Below are 25484 nucleotides of genomic sequence, written 5' to 3'. Positions count from 1 at the left end.
ACATTTATGTTGGATTATGATACATCCCTGGTGGTCTAGGGTGGTGGTTAATGTCTTGTTACATTTATGTTGGTCTATGATACATCCCTGGTGGTCTAGGGTGGCCATGAATGTGTTGTTACATTTATGTTGGACTATGATACATCCCTGGTGGTCTAGGGTGGTGGTTAATGTGTTATTACATTTATGTTGGTCTATGATACATCCCTGGTGGTCTAGGGTGGTGGTGATTGTGTTAGTTGTTACATTTATGCTATTCTATGATAGGGATGTAGTTAATAGATAAATCCCTGCTGGTCTAGGGTAGGGAAGGGGCTATAATATTAACATCCTTGTTGATTGTTGAGTGGTGAAGGGACTAATGTCCCTGGTAGTCTAGAGAAGTGAAGGGGTTAATCTGTGGGCTCCAGTACCATCCTGCACCAGTTCAGCTTCCTCTTCCCTGATCAGATAGCTGCACAGTTCTCCTTAGGGCCAGGCAGAGCGATGGATTACAGTGAACGCTCTGCCCCATGACGCCTGGACTCCTACTGGAGCTCTTAGCCCAGTGCAGAGAATATACGGAATATATACCATGAAGATTTTTGCTACAAGTTGCCCTTATGTAGAATCTTTGCAGTGAATACAGGAAATGGAAAGTTACAAAGTACAAGTAAAGACTGTGATAGAAACTGCGGTGTTGACGTCTCTTTATAGAGGACCTTCACACCCTCATAGAAGTGCGGTATTCTATATTCTTCCATAGGGGGCGTTCTTCACATCCCACTGAGCTGAGATATTGGTGCCGACAATAATGACGCCGATATCTCCGCACACCGCACTGAATTCTGCACCCGGTTGACTTTCCAGCACTATATAATACCGCACATCTACGAGGACGACCTCTTTATATCTATACATGTTTTCTGACCAATGACACTTCCTTTTATTTATTGCAGTTTTTATTTTTAGTCTTTCAGGACTTCATGTTCTCTCGGCTCCTACCGGGCTCTAATGTGAATATATCCTGACTAGCAAATTCCTTCCATAAACATTACATTGTAGCGGCACGGAGGATCTTAACCTTTGGCGTACATTGTGACCCGCTCTGGTCAGGGGGAGGGGGCGAGCGGCTTCCTTTCTAATCAAGTGACATTTCCTCCTTTTCACCTCTCGGACAGATCAGCACAAATGTAACCGCTTGTTGTGAGGCTAATATGGAAATGGCGGATATTCCTGCTGTGCGGGTCACTGTAAGATTTCCAGAACTTGTATATTGCAAACTGAGTTATTGCTAAGCCTGACATTGCTTAGCGGGTGCAACTGTGTCCGATAAGTGAGCAGAATAGAGACCTGGTCATAGGACAGACTGTGCAGCAGTCCGTTATAAGCTGTCAGGGAGGGATTTCTTGACCCCTGTTTGCTATTTAGGGGATTATGTTGTACCCCATTATTAAAAGGAGCCTTGACTGCTTCCTGCTCCAAGCACATTAGGTGTCTCATTGGGTTGGGGACTGTTTCTTCTCTAGCTGGGAGGCTGCTTGCTGCAGCAGAAACCTCCCCCTACTGCAAAACAGGCCACGGACGAGTAAGCCATCATCAATGGTGGTGCTGAAACTGGGCCCAGGAGGCGGGGGTCCACAGTACACCCTCATCATACTAGGGTCATATAAACTTCTTGTTCTCCTCTCTGATTCCCTTTGATACCAGTCTGTACATGATAAATGTATTCCCCCTGCCCTCGGGTGCACTGGTGTAAGAATATGTATGATACACAGCCTTCCACTGTCAGAAAGGAGAAAATAACCCTTTCATGGCAAAAAAAACAGCTAATCAGCATCCTATGAGCAAGGAAGGATTCTCTGGGGGGAGGCTGTGGTGCAAAAAGGGGCACGACTACTATGTGGGGCAGGATTGGATGGGAGCAATGGGAAACTTGAGTGCACAGAGGTGTTATAAATAAGTCTTTATAGTGGTCTGAGCCTAGAAAAAAAGGGGATGTGAATGCTGCTGAACTCTATGTTCGGGCATGGCTAATGGGCATGGGGAGAAGTTGCACAGGGGGGCCCAAGCTGAGTTTTTGCACCAGGACCTATGAGCCTTTAAGAACCTCTAAGAACCCATATTCCAAAGCTCCAGTGAAACAGAGTGTTGGTTTCAGGGGCTTGTAGACAGCTTTCATGTCCACCTCTCCCCATGAGACACCCATGACCTAGTCCTACACAAAATGGCTCTACTAGGTGAAAATCATACTTAAAAAAAATCCAAAAACTTCAAGCATGTCCAGTACTGCACCATCTGAGACTGTGGGAACCGAAGAATCCTCAAACGTGGTTGAACATGTCACATAGCGAGTTCTTGCTGTCCCTCGTATCTTGGTGACACCACAAACCTCTGGTGGTAAAGCGAGAACCATATTTGTTGCGCTCACATAAACCTTATTAACCTCTAAGATGACGAGCTGGATCTTCATTAAAGAGAACCTGTCATTCGTTTCATGCCGCCCTAACCAAAGCAGGGACACGTCGCCACCTTACCAAGAACTATGTCATACTCTGAAAGCTAAAATTCAGAGAAAACGTGGTAATAATAAGAATCAGGCGTTGCGAGACGTGTCTGCCGGCCGGCTCCTCTACAGATTCTCACCCCTGGGACAGCTTAATAGACAGGCTTCTCCCTGGATCAGTCAATGAAGTCGGGATCCAACAAGTGGACATTTCTCCCCATGTCCATGGATCTAAGTTCTTACTCGTTCACTTTGTTTCCCACCAGAAGTGGCCCCGGAGCTTTCTCACGACTCCCCCTCTAATGTCATTTTTCAAGGTTTTCCGTAATCTTAAGTGTGCGCCCGATCTGTAATCATTGTCCAAAAGTTGTGCTATAAAAAGAGAACTCAAGAACAAGAGGCGTTTACTGGTGGCATCTTGGATCTACGACTTTGAAGGTGCCGACCGTTCCATACAACGTCTTCTGTGCCTCTACAAACCTGAACACGGCCGATCTCTTATAAGACGTCAGAGGACACATTTACTCTAAAGGCCCATACAATAAACAGGTTACACAAAAAAATTGCCACTTTTTTTGAAAGTTACAGAACCCGATAAGATAAGAAACGATAAGATAAGATAAGATAAGATAAGATAAGGTCTTTTGGATTGAAACCAGGAGGAAATGACTTTCAGAAATCAGAAAGATTCCGGAGTTCGGACACAATAGAAGATTTAGTATCAAAGACTTCCAAGGTAACGAGAATAATAAAGCGTTTTGCATTTTCAGTCTCTTTTTTTCTGATCTTCGGGGTTTCTCTCATGTGGTGTTGGTGGTAGATCCTAAATCAGGATAGCTCGTATCTGATCGTCTCTTCCTATACAGAAAACCACTAAAAACAGCGGCTGGTCCCCTGAAGAGATTGGTAGTAAATATCTGCGTATACTTGTGAATTGTGCAAGAACTTAGAATCCTAAAACCGAGCAAGACCCGACATGTGACTTATTCCTCGGAACAGGTGGATCAAAAACACTTTCCAACGCTGGAGAGAAGCCAAAGCTGCCCCCCACCCCCACCCCGACTAAGGAGATCCATCATGAACTGGATGACCTGAATTACTCCTGTGGGTCTAAGACTCCTCCATGACTCAAAACTGCCCCCAAGTCAAAAAGCGTCGCCCCAGATGGGTGAGTGGGAGACGCGAAGAAGGTGGAGGACGCAGGAGCTGCATGGAAATAGCAAGTAAGAGAAGGACAAAAGTGGTGGAGACCAGTGACGGGGACAAAATGTTGTGTCCTTTACCATAGAAATCACTTTGGAGAAGAAAAAAAAAAAAATTTCTAGGTGTTGTAGTCCAGGAGTTCACAACTTGGAGGGGCTACGCTGTAGGACTGTACTACTCCCAAGGGCACCAAATCACCTCTGGAATCAATAAAACCTCTCTATATATCAAGAGAATTCTTAGGATGAGCTGAGGAACCTGGAGGAGCAGAGGAACCTGGAGGAGCTGAGGGTCTCCATTTCTGTAAAGATTGGCATACCCCCATAAAGAAGCCCTCTGGATATGACTGATACATTGTTTCCAAACTAGTACACAGTGTGATAGGTTACATTTATCACCCCTGCCCTCTGGTGCACTGGAGAGAGACAATGAAGATTTATGATACACAGCCTTCCACTGTCTGAAAGGAGAAAGTTAACCTTTTAATAGCAAAAAATAGAAGTGGGTCAACAGGATATAGTAGGATTCTGTGGGGGAGGCTGTGGTGCAAAAGAGGACATGATTACTATGTTAGGGGCACTGACAGGGGATGAGAATGACGGGGAGCTTGTGTGTACAGACGTGTAGTGGAGAAGTCTTCATGGCGGTCTGGGCCCGGATAGAGAAGTGAAATGTAAACACTGCCAAAATGTAAAGATGGGACAAGAATGACGGACATGAGCCTTTACTCGTAGGGGTTGTCCAGGATTCAGAGCAAATTCAGGGACAGCTGGGTTGGATATAAACAAAGAACATATAAGACATATTCCTCACCTATCCCTGGTGCTCCCTTGTCCAGTCCTAAACCCTTTCCCATTTTTGTTCACATGACCACCGAGACCCATCATTGACCAGGGACGTCCCCCAGATCTGTTACCGGTTCCTTGCCAGCGACTACTGAGGCCAATGTGAGTGGTTATGTAGGCCTACTGGGCACAGGAGGGAAAAGGGATCCCTTTAAGCCTCTGTCAACCATTGTAGTACCAACCACATTGCGCTCCCCATATCAAGTGCCCCATAACAGTAGCAACCACATGGTGGATCCATAACCATGCCATGAAAGTGCGGCATAATACTACCTGTATACCAGTAAGGGGGCATTCACACGGGGGGCACTGTATGGCCCGCAGTACTATGGGGGCACTGTATGGTCCTTAGTGCTATGCGGGCACTCTGTGACTGTTAAGGGGCATTCACACGGAGTAACGCCAGGCATGTATCACAGCCGTACACACCGGCGTTACGGCAGACTGCTGAACACTTCCCATTCACTTCAATGGGAGCACTCGTAAACGCCAGTGTTACTCCGTGTGAATGCCCCCTAACAGTCACAGAGTGCCCCCATAGCACTAAGGACCATACAGTGCCCCCATAGTACTGCAGGCCATACAGTGCCCCCATAGTACTGCGAGTCGTACAGTGCCCTCATAGTACTGCGGGCCATACAGTGCCCTCATAGTACTGCAGGCCATACAGTGCCCCCATAGTACTGCGAGTCGTACAGTGCCCCCATAGTACTGCGAGTCGTACAGTGCCCTCATAGTACTGCAGGCCATACAGTGCCCTCATAGTACTGCAGGCCATACAGTGCCCCCATAGTACTGCGAGTCGTACAGTGCCCTCATAGTACTGCAGGCCATACAGTGCCCTCATAGTACTGCAGGCCATACAGTGCCCCCATAGTACTGCGAGTCGTACAGTGCCCTCATAGTACTGCAGGCCATACAGTGCCCCCATAGTACTGCGAGTCGTACAGTGCCCTCATAGTACTGCAGGCCATACAGTGCCCTCATAGTACTGCAGGCCATACAGTGCCCCCATAGTACTGCGAGTCGTACAGTGCCCTCATAGTACTGCGGGCCATACAGTGCCCCCATAGTACTGCGAGTCGTACAGTGCCCTCATAGTACCGTGGGCCATACAGTGCCCCCATAGTACTGCAGGCCATACAGTGCCCCCATAGTACTGCACTCCATATAGTGCCCCCATAGCTGCGGGTCATACAGTGCCCCCATAGTACTGCGGGCCATAGAGTGCCCCTATAGTACTGCGGGCCATACAGTGCCCCCTTAGCACTGCGGACCATACAGTGCCCCCATAGTACTGCGGGCCATACAGTGCCCCCATAGTACCGCGGACCATACAGTGCCCCCATAGTACCGCGGGCCATACAGTGCCCCCATAGTACTGCAGGCCATACAGTGCCCCCATAGTACTGCGAGCCATACAGTGCCCCCATAGTACTGTGGACCATACAGTGCCCCCATAGTACTGCAGGCCATACAGTGCCCCCATAGTACTGCGGGCCATACAGTGCCCCCATAGTACCGCGGGCCATACAGTGCCCCCATAGTACTGCAGGCCATACAGTGCCCCCATAGTACTGCGGGTTATACAGTGCCCCCATAGTACTGCAGGCCATATAGTGCCCCCATAGTACTGCAAGCCATACAGTGCCCCCATAGTACTGCGGGTTATACAGTGCCCCCTTAGCACTGCGGACCATACAGTGCCCCCTTAGCACTGCGGACCATACAGTGCCCCCATAGTACTGCAGGCCATACAGTGCCCCCATAGTACTGCGGACCATACAGTGCCCCCATAGTACTGCAGGCCATACAGTGCCCCCATAGTACTGCGAGCCATACAGTGCCCCCATAGTACTGCGGACCATACAGTGCCCCCATAGTACTGCGGGCCATACAGTGCCCCCATAGTACTGCGAGCCATACAGTGCCCCCATAGTACTGCGGGCCATACAGTGCCCCTATAGTACTGCGGGCCATACAGTGCCCCCATAGTACTGCAGGCCATACAGTGCCCCCATAGTACTGCGAGCCATACAGTGCCCCCATAGTACTGTGAGCCATACAGTGCCCCCATAGTACTGTGGACCATACAGTGCCCCCATAGTACTGCGGGCCATACAGTGCCCCCATAGTACTGCGGGCCATACAGTGCCCCCATAGTACTGCGGGCCATACAGTGACCCCATAGCACAGCGGGCCATACAGTGCCCCCATACCACTGCAGGCCATACAGTGCCCCCATAGTACTGCGGCCATACAGTGCCCCCATAGCACGGCGGGCCATACAGTGCCCCCATAGTACTGCAGGCCATACAGTGCCCCCATAGTACTGCGAGCCATACAGTGCCCCCATAGTACTGCGGGCCATACAGTGCCCCCATAGTACTGCGGGCCATACAGTGCCCCCTAATAGAGCCAGTCATATGCTGCCCCCTATATACTAATGACTGACTATGTAAAGCACGGCTGCCTATTGACAGACTATTATGTTTGGGGGCTGCACAGGATATATCAGGTCCTCTCGTATTTCGTAGGCCGCAGCCTGTGCACTTCTATTTTTAACCATCAATAAACTTGAAGCTTTTACAGAATTCTTGAGTTTCTTGACGTCTTCTCTTTAGGCTCTTCTTTCTGGAGACTCTGCCAATATTTTGGAGGCCCCACCAATCCTCCCTTGGCCTCGGCTCCTCGCCCCTCCGCCCCCGCACCCGGTGACTCTGTACTTTTGTCACTTCCTGGATTTCTCAGCAGACTTCTCTTTTTTCTCTGTTTCTGGGATCACCAGCGAGAGGACGGGGAGGAGAGAGCGTGACGTGAGGAGAGGCGAGAACCAGGACAAGGCAGAGACTCCGAGAGGCTCAGGCAGACTTCTGGGATCGGACATGAGGTTGGGGGGGTCCTGGATAGTCAAGGGTTAAAGGCACCGCACTGACACGTACTGTCGGAGACCGAAGCTCGCAGTATGATGTGGCCCTAGGATTGTATTCGTCCAGGAGTCTTAGATAAAATGATTACTTTTTCCGTTCCGACCGTGCGCTGGAAATAACGAAAAAATGACCGGACTCTTCCTGGCGGTGAGTAATGGGGGGGGGGGTTTACGTATCGCCGCCGTATCATGGCGCATAAGGCGACATTACAAGCCTATGGGGATGGTGAAAGGATCCCTGGGTACAAAAAACTCCCAAAAACCTGCTCATGGACCGAACTCTTACCCCGTATATAACACATGATACGCTCGCCTTGTGCCGGAGTTCCTCTTTTACCCTCTAATATACTTTACTATTTGGCGATTCTTTGGTGTGGGGGGGTAATATTTAGGTCTAGTACTCAGTATACGGATGTAGCAGAGCCGAGGCCGTCAATGTAGAACATCTAAGTCTGCCATTAGAAGTATTTGTCAGGTGAGTTACACATACAGCTCTGCTACATCTGCACTGTACGCCCTGGATTCTCTATAATATACTGATGTGGTAGAGCTGAGTTTGTGTTATGGCTCAGGTTTTTATGGTTTATACAGACGACATTGCAATTGACAGAAAGAAAGCAAACCCGGCTCTGCTACATCTCTAGATCTGAGTATGTATTTTCACACAATTTCTGGTAATATCTGACCACTTACCAGATGACAGCAAGTGACAATTCACTATAGTGACAGGGTCAGGAAGCAACACCTTCAGCTCTGCTACATCTCACTTGTATTTTTCTTTCTACATCCTCTGTGGTCTATAGATGTAGCAGATCTGGGTTTGTGTTTTTGCACGATTTCTGGTAATATCCTGATATACTATCTGCGGCTTACCAGATGACTACAGGTGACTCTATGACACTAAAGTAACCAGGCCAGCTCTGCTACATCGGTAATTTATAAATCTCATTATGGAAACTGCAACTCATTTGGAAAATCATAGTCATGGCCTAAATGACATATGTAGCAGAGCTGAATCTTCTTGGTATAAGCGACATGAGCAGTGCTTTCGTCTAGGACAGCAGTAAAGCTATGTTGACCTATTATAATGCACTGACAGATGACATATTCAGCTCTGCTACATCTATATGTTTTCAAGCCCATTGCATGCTTTACAGTCATACCGATGTAGCAGAGCCGAGTCTGTGTTGTGACATATACATTTATTTGTCTGTGGACTTTTGCTCTGACAATACACAAGAGTTACTATAATGACACATACAGCTCTGCTACATCTTTACCGTACACATCTAATAGTTAAATCGTGTTCGTGTCAGGTTATTCCAGTTTGTGAGGCCACTCTCAGCAGTAGAGGAACAACTATGTGTTTCCTGGATTAGGAATGTCGCCTGTATTACGGGAAATAGCAGATTGACAGACTGGTCGCACACACCAGAGGCTGCACTATGGCTCCCCCCCTGCGGCACTGCAGCAGTGGCTTCATAGAGTCAGACAGACCATGTACACAGATACACACAGTGGGCATTTATACAACATTTCGAGAGGTTTTGCAAATGAATTGACTCAATTTGTAACATGGCTGCTTTCTGCCACGATCAGCACCACATCTGTCCATGGGTTGTCTCTGGGCTGCAGTTCCATCCATAACCTGTGGACAGGTGTGGCGCTGTCCTGAGAAAAAAAAGCAAGGTCATATTGTAACATCATACATAGATGTATCTCACTCAATGGATAAAAACAACAGAGATGTTTATGTTTCCATTGACTTCCATTGTTCTGTACACTTCGTCACGCAGCCATTTGTCATTGTTGTGTACACGAGGCCTTAGCGCAACACTAAATATTTCACGATTTACCAACCATGACCTTTTCTTACCACTCTGCAGATCTCCGTATTCTGGCTTTTGGCCACCATAGGCCACACGTTGGACGTTCCCATACAGGCGGCTCTGCTAAAAAAGGGGGAACCGGTGGGATTCGCCGGATTGACTCACCGACAGAAAAGATCTGAGACCTCGAACATAACCGTAACCTGCAAAGAAGATGAATATAGGCCAAGGAGAAGAAATTACTGCTGCAACAAATGTCTGGCGGGTGAGTACTTGTATCGGCACATGTTTGGATGGATGACCAAGCCGCTAGGTTGTCACAATACGGGGAAGGTAGCCCAAGGGAGCTTTCAGTAAAATTTGAGCCTTTCAGGGACCCAAGACAATCAGAATTTAGTCCAGTAGGTTGGGATTGTCTTGGTTTGCATGTATTGGTCAGTATCTCTTCCAAGATTCTCTAACAGATGTAATTTTGGTTCCATGCCTACGGAAAATTGGCCAAAAATCTGCTACAAAATTGGCGTGAGTTGTAAATTTTAGTGGGGACAGGAACTCAAATTTCATGGGGGCAGAAATCTGCACTGTATACATGAGATATTGAAAATCTCGTAGACTATGGTCCACACAGGACCAGCACCATGTGCACTCCACCGGCGTTGACGTCTTCCATTCCGGGAGCCAAGACCTTAGCTACAATCGAGACCAAGAAGAGCTTGACCCATGCCTAATTTTCTTCGATGGGATTCACCATCTTCAAAGGAAATGCAATGCTAGTGAAGAAGAGCCAACAAAGTTGGGTAATTCAGAAAAGTCAGCTCAAGGGAACCCCAAGATCTATTGGAAACTCCAACCAGTAAAATTTTGGTGGAGTGGAGAAGTTACATCACCAGGAAAAAATCCAGTTACGTTGCGACTAATTATGATCATGGACACACAAGCAAATAGCCTTGGATCCCATTATTACATTGGTGGGAGGGTGAAGGGAATCTCAACATGTGTCCACCATACCACGCAAGACGACCACAACATGTCTGCTACCGAGACCAACAAGAGATCTGCCCTGTTCTCCATCTCCATAGAAAGAGGGAACCATCTTGAAATGTTAATGAAGGGCTGGAAAAATTGGGCCGGGGATCGAAGAAATTGGGCAGAGGCTCTTTTTTCCATCAAGGAATCAAGAGAGAATGAAGATGGGAAGACCTGGTCTGGGAGACAACCAAACGGACATTTGTTATGAGGTCCTCACTTCTCTAGATACAACCCAAAGCGTCAAACGTTCACTTGACCAGTACAGTGATGGCTCAGATTCAGACACTAAGATGGAGATGGGCCTGAGGAACCCCAGAGGAGTCCGGTTAAGTGGACCTTCACAGTATTATTACTTTCAACAGACCAGAAAGCAGGAGAACGGAAAAAATTGGGCAGGGGATTGGAGAAACTGGACAGAGACACCATTATCCATCAAGGAATTAAGAGGGAACAAAGATGGGAAGACGTTGTCAGGGGTGGATGGTGGATAACATCTAGAGGGACCTTTGTTATAAGACCACAGCTTTCTATAAGTACGCCAATCAGTTATGGTAACACCAAAACTTCACTTGGACAGATGAATGTCGGCTCGGGGTCAGCTTTCAACATGGAGCTGGACATGAGGAACCTCAGAGGAACCAGGCTAGGTGAACCAACACAATATTGTTTCTCCAGCTACTAACAGGCCAGAAAGAAGATCTCATTTTTCAGTAAGACGTCCTTCCTGCTCACTCGGCTACCCCCCATCATCACACCCCATCATCACACCCCACACAATGCCATTTTCTCTTGCAAATCTATGGGCTTCGATGTGCAACCACAATTAAAGTAGTCATGCACAGAAGATCACAGGGGAGGCTGAGGTCTGTGGTTTCACACTTCAGCAGCTAATACGTGAGGTTCAGAGCATTGTAGTCATCTTCTGTGCAGAGCGATGGGCCGCTAACCCAGGTCGGCAGTGTGATGAAGATGAGGATGACTAAAGCCGAGACGAGAATGTAAAATGAAAGTCATGGACTGAAGGTTGAGAAGCGTCTTTGTGTCACGGTGGAGATGGATGTGTTGAGGTGTCACATACAACAAAAGGGCACAATACGGGTGACAGAATTTTTGCACTTAAAGGCTATAACCATCATAATTCCTGGCTAAGGTCCAAAGAATGACAGGAACAGTGTCCCCATATTAACAGTCGCAGCACCCCCATAACAACAGCAGCCGCAGCGCCCCCATAACAACCACAGTGTCTACATAGCAGTGACTGCCAGTGCTCGATAACACCCACAGTGCCGTTATAAAAGTGACTGCCCGGGCCCCCGTAACAGCCAGCACCATCATAGTAGTGACTCTCCGGGCCCCCGTAACAGCAAGCACCATCATAGTAGTGACTCTCCAGGCCTGTGTAACCACCAGCACCATCATAGTAGTGACTCTCCGGGCCCCCGTAACAGCAAGCACCATCATAGTAGTGACTCTCCGGGCCTGTGTAACCACCAGCACCATCATAGTAGTGACTCCCGGGCCTGTGTAACCACCAGCACCATCATAGTAGTGACTCTCCGGGCCTGTGTAACCACCAGCACCATCATAGTAGTGACTCTCCGGGCCTGTGTAACCACCAGCACCATCATAGTAGTGACTCCCGGGCCTGTGTAACCACCAGCACCATCATAGTAGTGACTCTCCGGGCCTGTGTAACCACCAGCACCATCATAGTAGTGACTCTCCGGGCCTGTGTAACCACCAGCACCATCATAGTAGTGACTCCCGGGCCTGTGTAACCACCAGCACCATCATAGTAGTGACTCTCCGGGCCCCCGTAACAGCAAGCACCATCATAGTAGTGACTCTCCAGGCCTGTGTAACCACCAGCACCATCATAGTAGTGACTCTCCGGGCCTGTGTAACCACCAGCACTATCATAGTAGTGACTCTCCAGGCCTGTGTAACAGCCAGCACCATCATAGTAGTGACTCTCCGGGCCCCCGTAACAGCCAGCACCATCATAGTAGTGACTCTCCGGGTCCCGTAACCACCAGCACCATCATAGTAGTGACTCTCCGGGCCCCCGTAACAGCAAGCACCATCATAGTAGTGACTCTCCAGGCCTGTGTAACCACCAGCACCATCATAGTAGTGACTCTCCGGGCCCCCGTAACAGCAAGCACCATCATAGTAGTGACTCTCCGGGCCTGTGTAACCACCAGCACCATCATAGTAGTGACTCTCCGGGCCTGTGTAACCACCAGCACTATCATAGTAGTGACTCTCCAGGCCTGTGTAACCACCAGCAGCATCATAGTAGTGACTCTCCAGGCCTGTGTAACCACCAGCACCATCATAGTAGTGACTCTCCGGGCCTGTGTAACCACCAGCACCATCATAGTAGTGACTCCCGGGCCTGTGTAACCACCAGCACTATCATAGTAGTGACTCTCCGGGCCCCCGTAACAGCAAGCACCATCATAGTAGTGACTCTCCAGGCCTGTGTAACCACCAGCACCATCATAGTAGTGACTCTACGGGCCCCCGTAACAGCAAGCACCATCATAGTAGTGACTCTCCAGGCCTGTGTAACCACCAGCACCATCATAGTAGTGACTCTCCGGGCCTGTGTAACCACCAACACTATCATAGTAGTGACTCTCCAGGCCCCGTAACCACCAGCACCATCACAGTAGTGACTCTCCGGGCCCCCGTAACAGCCAGCACCATCATAGTAGTGACTCTCTGGGTCCCGTAACCACCAGCACCATCATAGTAGTGACTCTCCGGGCCTGTGTAACCACCAGCACTATCAGGGTGGAAAGTGTGACGCGGCTGCCTGATATTCCTCATACAGATCTTCTTGGCACCTCCGAGGACCTGAGGAATTTGTTGTTTTTTTTACATGCCTGGTTCCGGCTCCGGATACATCTGGATTGCCAAGATTGGTGGGAATTGGGCGGAGGGAGCCTGTGAGAGTAGCCCCCGAGGCGTCGGATACCGCGCCAGGCAGACGAACAGAAAACAAACACAAATCTATAAAAACAAGAAGACAATGAATGAAAGAGCTAAAGCTTGAGAAGACGATCCCCTGCCAAGATCTCCTAATATTAGGCTACGCCCGTCCTCTAAGACGCACCTGAACCAGATGAGCGGGACGTCGCCGACTAGGACCTGGCAGAGCTACAGAGTAAACGGCTCCTGCCAGGATATAACACTGGATCCATTTACAGCAGGTCAGGGAATCTCAAATCTCCTGCGGTCGCCTTAAAGGGAATGTCACAATTTTTTTTTTATTACTACCGGTAAAATTTATACTCTTTTTGTAGTTTGTTTTTATTTTCCGATTGTAAAAATTTTAAATTTCATTTTTTGTCCATGATTATGGGGGCGGCCATCTTGCCTGAGCTTGCCTGTTTGTAGTTCCCTATTTTAGCATGGGCTCTTATTTGTCAGACACCCCGTTATTAATCCCTCCTGATCCTCCAATCACAAAACTAAAACTTTTTGTGACCTTAAATGAAAAAAATCTGAGCACTCTCAGCCAATCAGATGCTCCAGTTTTGGCTCCTCCCCTGAGCAGGCTATGAACTACAGGATCGGGGCTCTTCAGGTGGAGGGAATTAAAACCCAAAAGAGGGACCTCTGATGGTTACTGAGGGAGAGGAAGAGACGTGTAGGTGAATGGGTGACAGAAAAACAGGGCTACTATGGTGGACAATGGTCCTGTCCTAAAAACTGGAGGAGGTTCACAAAAAGACTAGATTCTGAACCCCAATGCAAATCCATACACTGATGGGTCCCAATGGGCTCTCTGCTCCATAGAATGGGCCACTATTCTAGGTAGGTCATTTTGCATTGGGGCCCAGGAGTTAGACCTTTGCCCCTACCTATCATGGGTCATATATGGCACTGCAGAGGGGCCGGGAGCACTCACTACTATTTTTGCACCGTTAATACGTGCAGAGGGATGAAGTATTTGGGTGGAGCTGTCCTGTGATGAGGATGCAAACTCCTTCTTGTCACCCTCTGGCCCACCTACAGGGTCAATGACGGCCACAATGTTCAGCTATTGGCCACCAGGGTTTAGATATTGTCTCTTACTGACCATGTATTCTCGTCCTTACTTATTTCTTCCCAGCTTTGGTTTCCTATGACTGACAATAATTCCTTTTTAAAGGGGTTCTCCACATTGGACAACCCCTTACCCAACTTACTAGAAGGGTCCCTATACAATGAGCTGATCAGAAAGTGTCCCCCTACTGGAAACCCCAGTGATCGCCTCTAATCTATGAGGAACCCAGTAAGTGATGAATTTTACTATAGCACCCCCGCAGGGGGGATTAGGTATTACATGCCATATAAATCAGTAGGCTGTCTGTGCAGGACAGGACGAGTCCTCCAAAGTAAGGGACACTCTTTGTAACTGTCCTGTCCAAGAGATGAGAATCCTGAAACCTAGGGGTACGTTCACACTGGGGAATTTGAAGGAGATTTTGAGGTGCTTACTGATATGTTACATTTACTGATTAATGAGCAACTTCTTGTTATAAGGAAGTGTTAGCAATAAGCAAATATGCAAATTAGAAAACAGCTACTAAGATCAGCTGGATACGCCTTATATCCTATGCCTAAAGGAGATCTGCAGTGTCATTGGGAACAAGTCATGGTCATGATTCACACTCAGGATATAACTGCAGATATTAATAGATTCTCCTGAGCAGGTTATATAAGACTACCTGTGTATTACAGGATTGCGTCATCAGACCGACATCTAACCTATAAGATCTCTCCACAGGATTCAGGGTGGAAACCGACTGTTCTAAAGCTGGAATGAAAACTACATGTAAACCGTGTGACGTAGGATTCTATCAGAAGAGTCCAAGTAACCTCAAAACCTGCTCAGAATGTTCAGACTGCTTATCCCGTAAGTATAGGAGAGTATGGGTCCTCTGTATACTACACCGCACAGGACAGGTCCTCTGTATACTACACCGCACAGGACAGGTCCTCTGTATACTACACCGCACAGGACAGGTCTTCTGTATACTACACCGCACAGGACAGGTCCTCTGTATACTACACTGCACAGGACAGGTCTTCTGTATACTACACCACACAGGACAGGTCCTCTATATACTACACCACACAGGACAGATCCTCTATATACTACACCACACAGGACAGGTCCTCTATATACTACACCACACAGGACAGATCCTCTATATACTACACCACACAGGACAGGTCCTCTATATACTACACCACACAGGACAGGTCCTCTATATACTACACCACACAGGACAGGTCCTCTATATACTACACCACACAGGACAGATCCTCTATATACTACACCACACAGGACAGGTCCTCTATATACTACACCACACAGGACAGATCCTCTATATACTACACCACACAGGACAGGTCCTCTATATACTACACCACACAGGACAGGTCCTCTATATACTACACCACACAGGACAGATCCTCTATATACTACACCACACAGGACAGATCCTCTATATACTACACCACACAGGACAGATCCTCTATATACTACACCACACAGGACAGGTCCTCTATATACTACACCACACAGGACAGGTCCTCTATATACTACACGACACAGGACAGGTCCTCTATATACTACACCACACAGGACAGATCCTCTATATACTACACCGTACAGGACAGGTCCTCTATATACTACACCACACAGGACAGGTCCTCTATATACTACACGACACAGGACAGGTCCTCTATATACTACACCACACAGGACAGGTCCTCTATATACTACACCACACAGGACAGATCCTCTATATACTACACCACACAGGACAGGTCCTCTATATACTACACCACACAGGACAGGTCTTCTATATACTACACCACACAGGACAGGTCCTCTATATACTACACCACACAGGACAGATCCTCTATATACTACACCACACAGGACAGGTCCTCTATATACTACACCACACAGGACAGGTCTTCTATATACTACACCACACAGGACAGGTCCTCTATATACTACACCACACAGGACAGGTCCTCTATATACTACACCACACAGGACAAATCCTCTATATACTACACCACACAGGAGAGATCCTCTATATACTACACCACACAGGACAAATCCTCTATATACTACACCACACAGGACAGATCCTCTATATACTACACCACACAGGACAGGTCTTCTATATACTACACCACACAGGACAGGTCCTCTATATACTACACGACACAGGACAGGTCCTCTATATACTACACCACACAGGACAGGTCCTCTATATACTACACGACACAGGACAGGTCCTCTATATACTACACCACACAGGACAGGTCCTCTATATACTACACCACACAGGACAGGTCTTCTATATACTACACCACACAGGACAGGTCCTCTATATACTACACCACACAGGACAGGTCTTCTATATACTACACCACACAGGACAGGTCCTCTATATACTACACCACACAGGACAGATCCTCTATATACTACACCACACAGGACAGGTCCTCTATATACTACACCACACAGGACAGGTCCTCTATATACTACACCACACAGGACAGATCCTCTATATACTACACCACACAGGACAGGTCCTCTATATACTACACCACACAGGACAGGTCTTCTATATACTACACCACACAGGACAGGTCCTCTATATACTACACCACACAGGACAGGTCCTCTATATACTACACCACACAGGACAAATCCTCTATATACTACACCACACAGGAGAGATCCTCTATATACTATACCACACAGGACAAATCCTCTATATACTACACCACACAGGACAGATCCTCTATATACTACACCACACAGGACAGGTCCTCTATATACTACACCACACAGGACAGATCCTCTATATACTACACCACACAGGAGAGATCCTCTATATACTACACCACACAGGACAAATCCTCTATATACTACACCACACAGGACAGATCCTCTATATACTACACCACACAGGACAGATCCTCTATATACTACACCACACAGGACAGGTCCTCTATATACTACACCACACAGGACAGGTCTTCTATATACTACACCACACAGGACAGGTCCTCTATATACTACACCACACAGGACAGGTCCTCTATATACTACACCACACAGGACAAATCCTCTATATACTACACCACACAGGAGAGATCCTCTATATACTACACCACACAGGACAAATCCTCTATATACTACACCACACAGGACAGATCCTCTATATACTACACCACACAGGACAGGTCTTCTATATACTACACCACACAGGACAGGTCCTCTATATACTACACGACACAGGACAGGTCCTCTATATACTACACCACACAGGACAGGTCCTCTATATACTACACCACACAGGACAGATCCTCTATATACTACACCACACAGGACAGGTCCTCTATATACTACACCACACAGGACAGGTCTTCTATATACTACACCACACAGGACAGGTCCTCTATATACTACACCACACAGGACAGATCCTCTATATACTACACCACACAGGACAGGTCCTCTATATACTACACCACACAGGACAGGTCCTCTATATACTACACCACACAGGACAGATCCTCTATATACTACACCACACAGGACAGGTCCTCTATATACTACACCACACAGGACAGGTCTTCTATATACTACACCACACAGGACAGGTCCTCTATATACTACACCACACAGGACAGGTCCTCTATATACTACACCACACAGGACAAATCCTCTATATACTACACCACACAGGAGAGATCCTCTATATACTACACCACACAGGACAAATCCTCTATATACTACACCACACAGGACAGATCCTCTATATACTACACCACACAGGACAGGTCCTCTATATACTACACCACACAGGACAGATCCTCTATATACTACACCACACAGGAGAGATCCTCTATATACTACACCACACAGGACAAATCCTCTATATACTACACCACACAGGACAGATCCTCTATATACTACACCACACAGGACAGGTCCTCTATATACTACACCACACAGGAGAGACCCTCTATATACTACACCACACAGGAGAGACCCTCTATATACTACACCACACCGGAGAGATCCTCTATATACTACACCACACAGGACAGGTCCTCTATATACTACACCACACAGGACAGGTCCTCTATATACTACACCACACAGGACATATCCTCTATATACTACACCACACAGGACAGATCCTCTATATACTACACCACACAGGACAGGTCCTCTATATACTACACCACACAGGACAGGTCTTCTATATACTACACCACACAGGACAGGTCCTCTATATACTACACCACACAGGACAGGTCCTCTATATACTACACCACACAGGAGAGACCCTCTATATACTACAACACACAGGAGAGACCCTCTATATACTACACCACACAGGAGAGACCCTCTATATACTACACCACACCGGAGAGATCCTCTATATACTACACCACACAGGACAGATCCTCTATATACTACACCACACAGGACAGGTCTTCTATATACTACACCACACAGGACAGGTCCTCTATATACTACACCACACAGGACAGGTCCTCTATATACTACACCACACAGGACAGGTCCTCTATATACTACACCACACAGGACAGATCCTCTATATACTACACCACACAGGACAGATCCTCTATATACTACACCACACAGGAGAGATCCTCTATATACTACACCACACAGGACAGATCCTCTATATACTACACCACACAGGACAGGTCCTCTATATACTACACCACACAGTACAGGTCCTCTATATACTACACCACACAGGACAGATCCTCTATATACTACACCACACAGGAGAGATCCTCTATATACTACACCACACAGGACAGATCCTCTATATATTACACCACACAGGACAGGTCCTCTATATACTACACCACACAGGACAGATCCTCTATATACTACACCACACAGGACAGGTCCTCTATATACTACACCACACAGGACAGATCCTCTATATACTACACCACACAGGAGAGACCTTCTATATACTACACCACACAGGACAGATCCTCTATATACTACACCACACAGGACAGGTCCTCTATATACTACACCACACAGGACAGGTCCTCTATATACTACACCACACAGGACAGATCCTCTATATACTACACCACACAGGACAGGTCCTCTATATACTACATCACACAGGACAGGTCCTCTATATACTACACCACACAGGAGAGGTCCTCTATATACTACACCACACAGGACAGATCCTCTATATACTACACCACACAGGACAGGTCCTCTATATACTACACCACACAGGACAGGTCCTCTATATACTACACCACACAGGTCCTCTATATACTACACCACACAGGACAGATCCTCTATATACTACACCACACAGGACAGATCCTCTATATACTACACCACACAGGACAGATCCTCTATATACTACACCACACAGGAGAGGTCCTCTATATACTACACCACACAGGACAGAACCTCTATATACTACACCACACAGGACAGGTCCTCTATATACTACACCACACAGGACAGATCCTCTATATACTACACCACACAGGACAGATCCTCTATATACTACACCACACAGGAGAGGTCCTCTATATACTACACCACACAGGACAGATCCTCTATATACTACACCACACAGGAGAGATCCTCTATATACTACACCACACAGGACAGGTCCTCTATATACTACACCACACAGGACAGGTCCTCTATATACTACACCACACAGGACAGGTCCTCTATATACTACACCACACAGGACAGGTCCTCTATATACTACACCACACAGGAGAGGTCCTCTATATACTACACCACACAGGACAGATCCTCTATATACTACACCACACAGGAGAGATCCTCTATATACTACACCACACAGGACAGGTCCTCTATATACTACACCACACAGGACAGATCCTCTATATACTACACCACACAGGACAGATCCTCTATATACTACACCTACTGTTTTACCATGTCTTTGTCTATAACATATCTACATAATGGAGCCTTCACACGATGTAACGCTGCGCTCATTCTGATCGTAAAAACACGTTCAGAATGAGCGCGTAAAAAGCAGCTCCCACTGACTTGAATGGGAGCCGGCATACGCACGTAATACATTGAAAGCGTAGGGAAAAAAGCCTCCCATTGATTTCAATGGGGAGCGCACGTATGCCGACTCTTAATCAAGTCAATGGGAGCTGCTTTTTACACGCTCTGTCTGAACGTGTTTTTACGATTAGAATGAGCGGAGCGTTACATTGTGTGAAGGTTCCCTAAGAAAAGTGACCTGACATTAATGAGTGATCATGTTCCTTCCAGAATTTGGGCAAATTGTAGTAAGACCCTGCACCAGTAAGAATGATACCGTCTGTGGGTGTCCTGCTGGTCAGTACAAGTTTGGTAAAGAACGGAAATTTACCTGTCTGAATTGCAGCAGATGTGACAACGGGACTGAACACTACCCCTGTGAGTATTAAACCTAAATTTCCATTTTTATTGTTTGTTTTTTTACTTTAGGTGATCGGGAGGGGGGGGGAGGATTTTAAGATTAGATCCATATTACAGATTAAAGGATTTTTACCATTGTCTCTGAACAATTTCAGGTACAGCGGATCGTAACACTGTGTGCAAATGTAACATCGACTTTTATCTTGACTCTGAAGATCAGTGCCGCTCATGTGATGAGTAAGTGTTACAATGAGGTGTCGGGGGTTATTTTCTGTCCATGATTATGGGGGCGGCCATCTTGCCAGAGGTTCTCCTCTGCTCTGTTCACAGCATTTAGTGACCTGCTTTACAGCATGGTGACTGTGGCAAAGAATACCTTAACAGAATTGGCTAGTGCCAGTCTATTATTAGGTTTAGTGGTCATAGTGAAAATTGCAAGATCTAGTACAACCAAAATACAGTAAGAAAATAAATGTGAAGAAAAAGGTTATTTTCACATTGCCTTTAAATTCTGCTATGACTATAGATACAAATATTGGGTTTATACTGCCACCTAGTAACAGTAAGTAGTACTGCAGCAAGAAAATTCCCAATGTTAGGATGAAGCCGGTCATTTACATGCCACAGAAAAAAAATTAACATGGACAGGTGAAAAAAATCATACATGTGTTTTTCCAAATTCCCAAACACAAGAATAGCGTGTGGGAATGGGAATTGTTGTGTTTGTATCGTAGCAAGTAAAGATGACGTGTTATTTCAGGTGCGACAAAGGAGATGACTGTGTGAAGCAGTGCCCCGTAAAAGTCGTAAAGCTAGAAGGTAAATGGGTCTATTTATTACTAAGACATGTCTGGATGTGCAAAACTACAACCCCCAGCAGGACTGACAAGGGCCTCTAATATTATATCATTCATACCTCCCAAATGTCCTGGATTCAGTGGGACAGTCCTGGATTTCAGGTGCAGTCCCACTGTCCTGGGTGGTGGGGGGAATGTTTGGAGGAGGTGTTGAGTACAATGGTGAAGCAGGAAGCTGTCTGCTGCCTGCTTCACCATGCAGCTTATTTCCACTACCAGTAGCTTGGGAGCAAGCAGGGCTGATAGTGACATCACTACTGAAGCCCCTGGCAGAGGTATGGGGGTAGACAGTGGAGGAACGGAGAGATGTTTTTTAATTAATATTAGAGCAGCAGGGAGGGGGACATTATTCTGTGTGGGCCACGTGGAGGGGTCACTCTTCTGTATGGGCCACAATAAGTGAGCATTATACTGTGGGTACCCCAAGAGCAAGAACATTATACTGCGGAGGCCGCATGCAGGGGACATGATACTGTATGGGCCATATGGTGCACAATATTATACTAATAGGGGGCCATAATGAGTGGGACATTATACTGTGTGGGGGCCGCAATAATGAGAATCTTTTATTATGTGGGGGCCACAAGGTGGAATAATACCATGTCAGGGCCTATAAAGGAGCACAGAGACATGGGCAGAGTCATAGCTAGCAGATCTGGAGGTCAGGTCTATATATATTTGCTATGGTGTTATTATTGAGATTTCATAATGTATATACAGCACAGTGTGTGGCCAGCTCCCCCTAGGGGTAACTGCAGGTAGCCAGAATTTTACTATTTAGCCGTACGTCTATGCAGGGGATTTGGAGCTCTGTATCAGAAAAATGGAACACTGACCACTATAAATATATCATATATTATGACATTATCTCAGTATATTAGACCTGTTACATTATATAAACATATTCTCATATCCATTTCAGAAACCAACCCAATTGTGCCTGTCCTAGCCGGGACAATGGGGATCATCATCCTGGCTTTGGTGGGTGTAATCCTTGTCAAGCATCGTCAGAAGTTGATCTCCGCTTTCAAGAAAAGTGGCCCGAAAAAAGGCCCTCTCGCTGCACCCACCGTTCCAGGTACAGTAGGTTGGACGTTGATAGCTACCTATAGGTGGCACTAGAGAGGCAGGTTTCTTCTTCTTCATTTACATAGTTTTCCCAGGGAGCATTGCCCTTAAGACTCCTTACACTGTCTCTATTGTGAGGGGCACATGACCCCAAGAGCTACAACAACCACCGCTCACCCAGCCAACCAGTAGTGTTCTACTTGTGTCTTATCCTTCTATAGATCACTGGTTTGTTCTATACGCAACGGTAAATTTCAGAAAAGTGGTGCCTAGGCCCCTGTAGTGAAATGTAAGTCTAGCTGTTAGCCAAGTATGAGAAGTCAATCTCATGACGATCACCACTTCTTCCCATGTTGAGAGGCGTTGCCTTCATGAGACCATCCCTTTAATGCAGTGCTCCCCCAAATGATAGCTCAGGAACCACATGGAGCTCTCAGGTCCCATGTAAGTGACTTCCCCTCCATAGGTAGCTACAGATACTGCAATTGGTTCTTGACATGTCATAGATGTTTTATTACATTGCATTTAGTAACTTTTTTGCTTTCTTTTTGTTTTGCAGAAAGCGGCCCACTGAGCACTCCCCTGGTACGTGTAGCCTGCGGGTCCTTATAAGATATTTCGATTTTGCCTTTTGGTTACACTTGCTGCTTAGTTTCTGCCACCCCTGACCTCGGCCTTGTACCGCTATTTTTGTGACGTTCATACATGGCATTTAAAACTTAGAAATCAAAAAATTTTTTGTTCTTCTTTCGTAGATGGAGTCCTCCATGTCACCGGGTAAATTAGATACTCTCCCAGGACACATGGGACACACGGTTTATATTGTAGAAGATGTAACAACACAACAAAATAGAGCTCAGAATTCTCCACTTCCATTACCGGACATCATGTTACAAACCAACACGCCGAGCCTAAATAGTGAGTAAAGACAAAAGTATCTACATAGTAGGAGGGGTCCGGGTCCTACATAATCGGAGAACAGAACTTTGGATAGGAAAGGTCGAGCAAAAAAAATTTGGGGTAGACAATGCTTTGAGAGGGTAGTGTTCTTGTCGTGGAGGTCCTTCTGGTGAGGAGAGTCCATGTTCAGGCAATGTTCCATGGAAGACAGTCAATATCCAACCCCTTAAAGTGCCATTAAAGTGTCCAACGAGAGACATCCATCCAGGTAGACAATGGCCTACAAAAAGGGCTAGAGCAGATCTATAAATCCTAAAAGCTTTCAAGGTAGAGAATAGACCAGAAAGGGGACTGAACCAGAAATATAATTCAAGTATTTTCAGAGAGAAGATAGAAAAGATTGCTGGACCTGTGGGAAACGTATCCTTATATATAAAAATAATGTGTATGTTTAGGATTTGGCCAAATTTTTGGGAACTGCTCTTTGTAGCCCTGAGCTCACGCATTGAGTTTCTCTAATATATCTTTTATGGGACCCCTCAAAGGTTTTGTAGAAGTAGATCAGTTCTCAACATCATTTCTAGTCCTTTCCAAAAATTCTTAAATTTTTTCCATCTTCTTTATACCTCTAGGCACAGAAGTCCTCTACAAAATCATTGAATGTATTCCTGTTGAGAGATGGAAGGAGTTCATACGTCGCTTGGGTGTCATCGAGCATGTCATCGACACCTGTATTCACGACAACAAACATTACTACAAAGAAGCTCAGTACGCAATGCTCTCATTTTGGGTCGACAATGGCGTTTCATCTGGACACGTGAAGGACTCGTTGTTCAAAGTGTTACGAGAGATGAATTTGGGAGGATGCGTAGAGAGGATTGAGGACTACTTGAGACCAAAGACTTTAGCACAAGCTTGACTTCATAGATAGGTATCAACATAAGATTCTCTAGCAACCAGTTATTTGTGCTCCTTTACCAGACATATAGGTTGATGTATGGTCATCTCAAAAATTTCCACCAGACTCTTATTTTTGTGGCCAAAATCTTACTAAGCTCAATGAAGACTTCTACTGAGGTCGTAGAAGTGCGAAACTCAAAGTCACAAGGAGACAAAGGACGACGTACAAGATACTCTTGTTGTTCGGGTGGATCTCACAAATGGACAAGAACCAAACTGGATTCCCAATCGATCAGAACCGAACTGAACATTCTTGGTCTGATGTTGACTTGGAGCTCCAGCTCCTGGACCACATGGATGGCAACCCTTAATCCACTTTGTCATTTTCAGTATTCGCTTGGGTTCCACCGAATATCCAAACATTCCAGTTCCCATTGAGGAGCCTTGAGACTTCAAGATAGCCAAAAACTGAAACAGCCTTCGAAAATGTTGGCTGGAAATGTCGTCAATGTGGAGGAAGCTAAGAGAATCTTCCACTACTTTATAGGTTGTCCTCTAAAGATTTACCATTGTAAAAAGGAATTTCTAGATATTTTTGAAGCTCTAGATGTTGTCTATTTTTATATGCAGCTACATTCTCCAGGTTTCTACCAGTTTTATCCAATGGTAATCGCAATAAAATAAATGGGTGATGTTACATGGAGGGTGGAGGCCTCTGAATGACGGTGAAAAGTTAAACAATTACCCGCCATTTTTTTCTGTAGGCCCAAAATAGACCAGTCCTGTTTCCCCGATACAGACAAACGTTGACTGAACGCATCTGTTCTACACGGTGTTAGGATTGGTTCCCGCAGGCTTCCCGTCCAGCGCATAGCGCCACCTGTGGGCCAATCCAAACCTCGCCCTCGGCGTTGTGCAGTGAGGTGTCTGGAGTC

General features: G+C 46.5%; 1 protein-coding gene across 2 annotated transcripts; it reads left to right on the top strand.

Annotated features, from left to right (window-relative positions):
• The first annotated feature begins 7331 nt into the window (after positions 1 to 7331).
• TNFRSF1A (TNF receptor superfamily member 1A) lies at positions 7332 to 24749 on the top strand. Of its 2 annotated transcripts, XM_075288008.1 has the most exons (10): positions 7332 to 7610; positions 9349 to 9556; positions 15101 to 15229; positions 20696 to 20842; positions 20980 to 21061; positions 21585 to 21643; positions 22604 to 22759; positions 23309 to 23334; positions 23505 to 23667; positions 24282 to 24749. In XM_075288008.1, the coding sequence occupies exons 1-10, from the start codon at positions 7590 to 7592 to the stop codon at positions 24566 to 24568; spliced, it is 1278 nt and encodes a 425-aa protein (XP_075144109.1). In that variant the 5' UTR covers positions 7332 to 7589; the 3' UTR covers positions 24569 to 24749. The 2 variants fall into 2 exon arrangements, with proteins under 2 accessions (XP_075144109.1, XP_075144110.1); XM_075288009.1 differs by lacking the exons at positions 7332 to 7610; positions 9349 to 9556 and adding an exon at positions 13228 to 13538.
• The last annotated feature ends 735 nt before the right edge of the window (positions 24750 to 25484 follow it).

The sequence above is a fragment of the Leptodactylus fuscus genome, chromosome 10 (genome assembly GCF_031893055.1).
Source record: "Leptodactylus fuscus isolate aLepFus1 chromosome 10, aLepFus1.hap2, whole genome shotgun sequence".
NCBI lineage: Eukaryota > Metazoa > Chordata > Amphibia > Anura > Leptodactylidae > Leptodactylus > Leptodactylus fuscus.
Note: the sequence above shows the minus strand (reverse complement) of the source record. Positions and strands in the feature narration are given on the sequence as shown.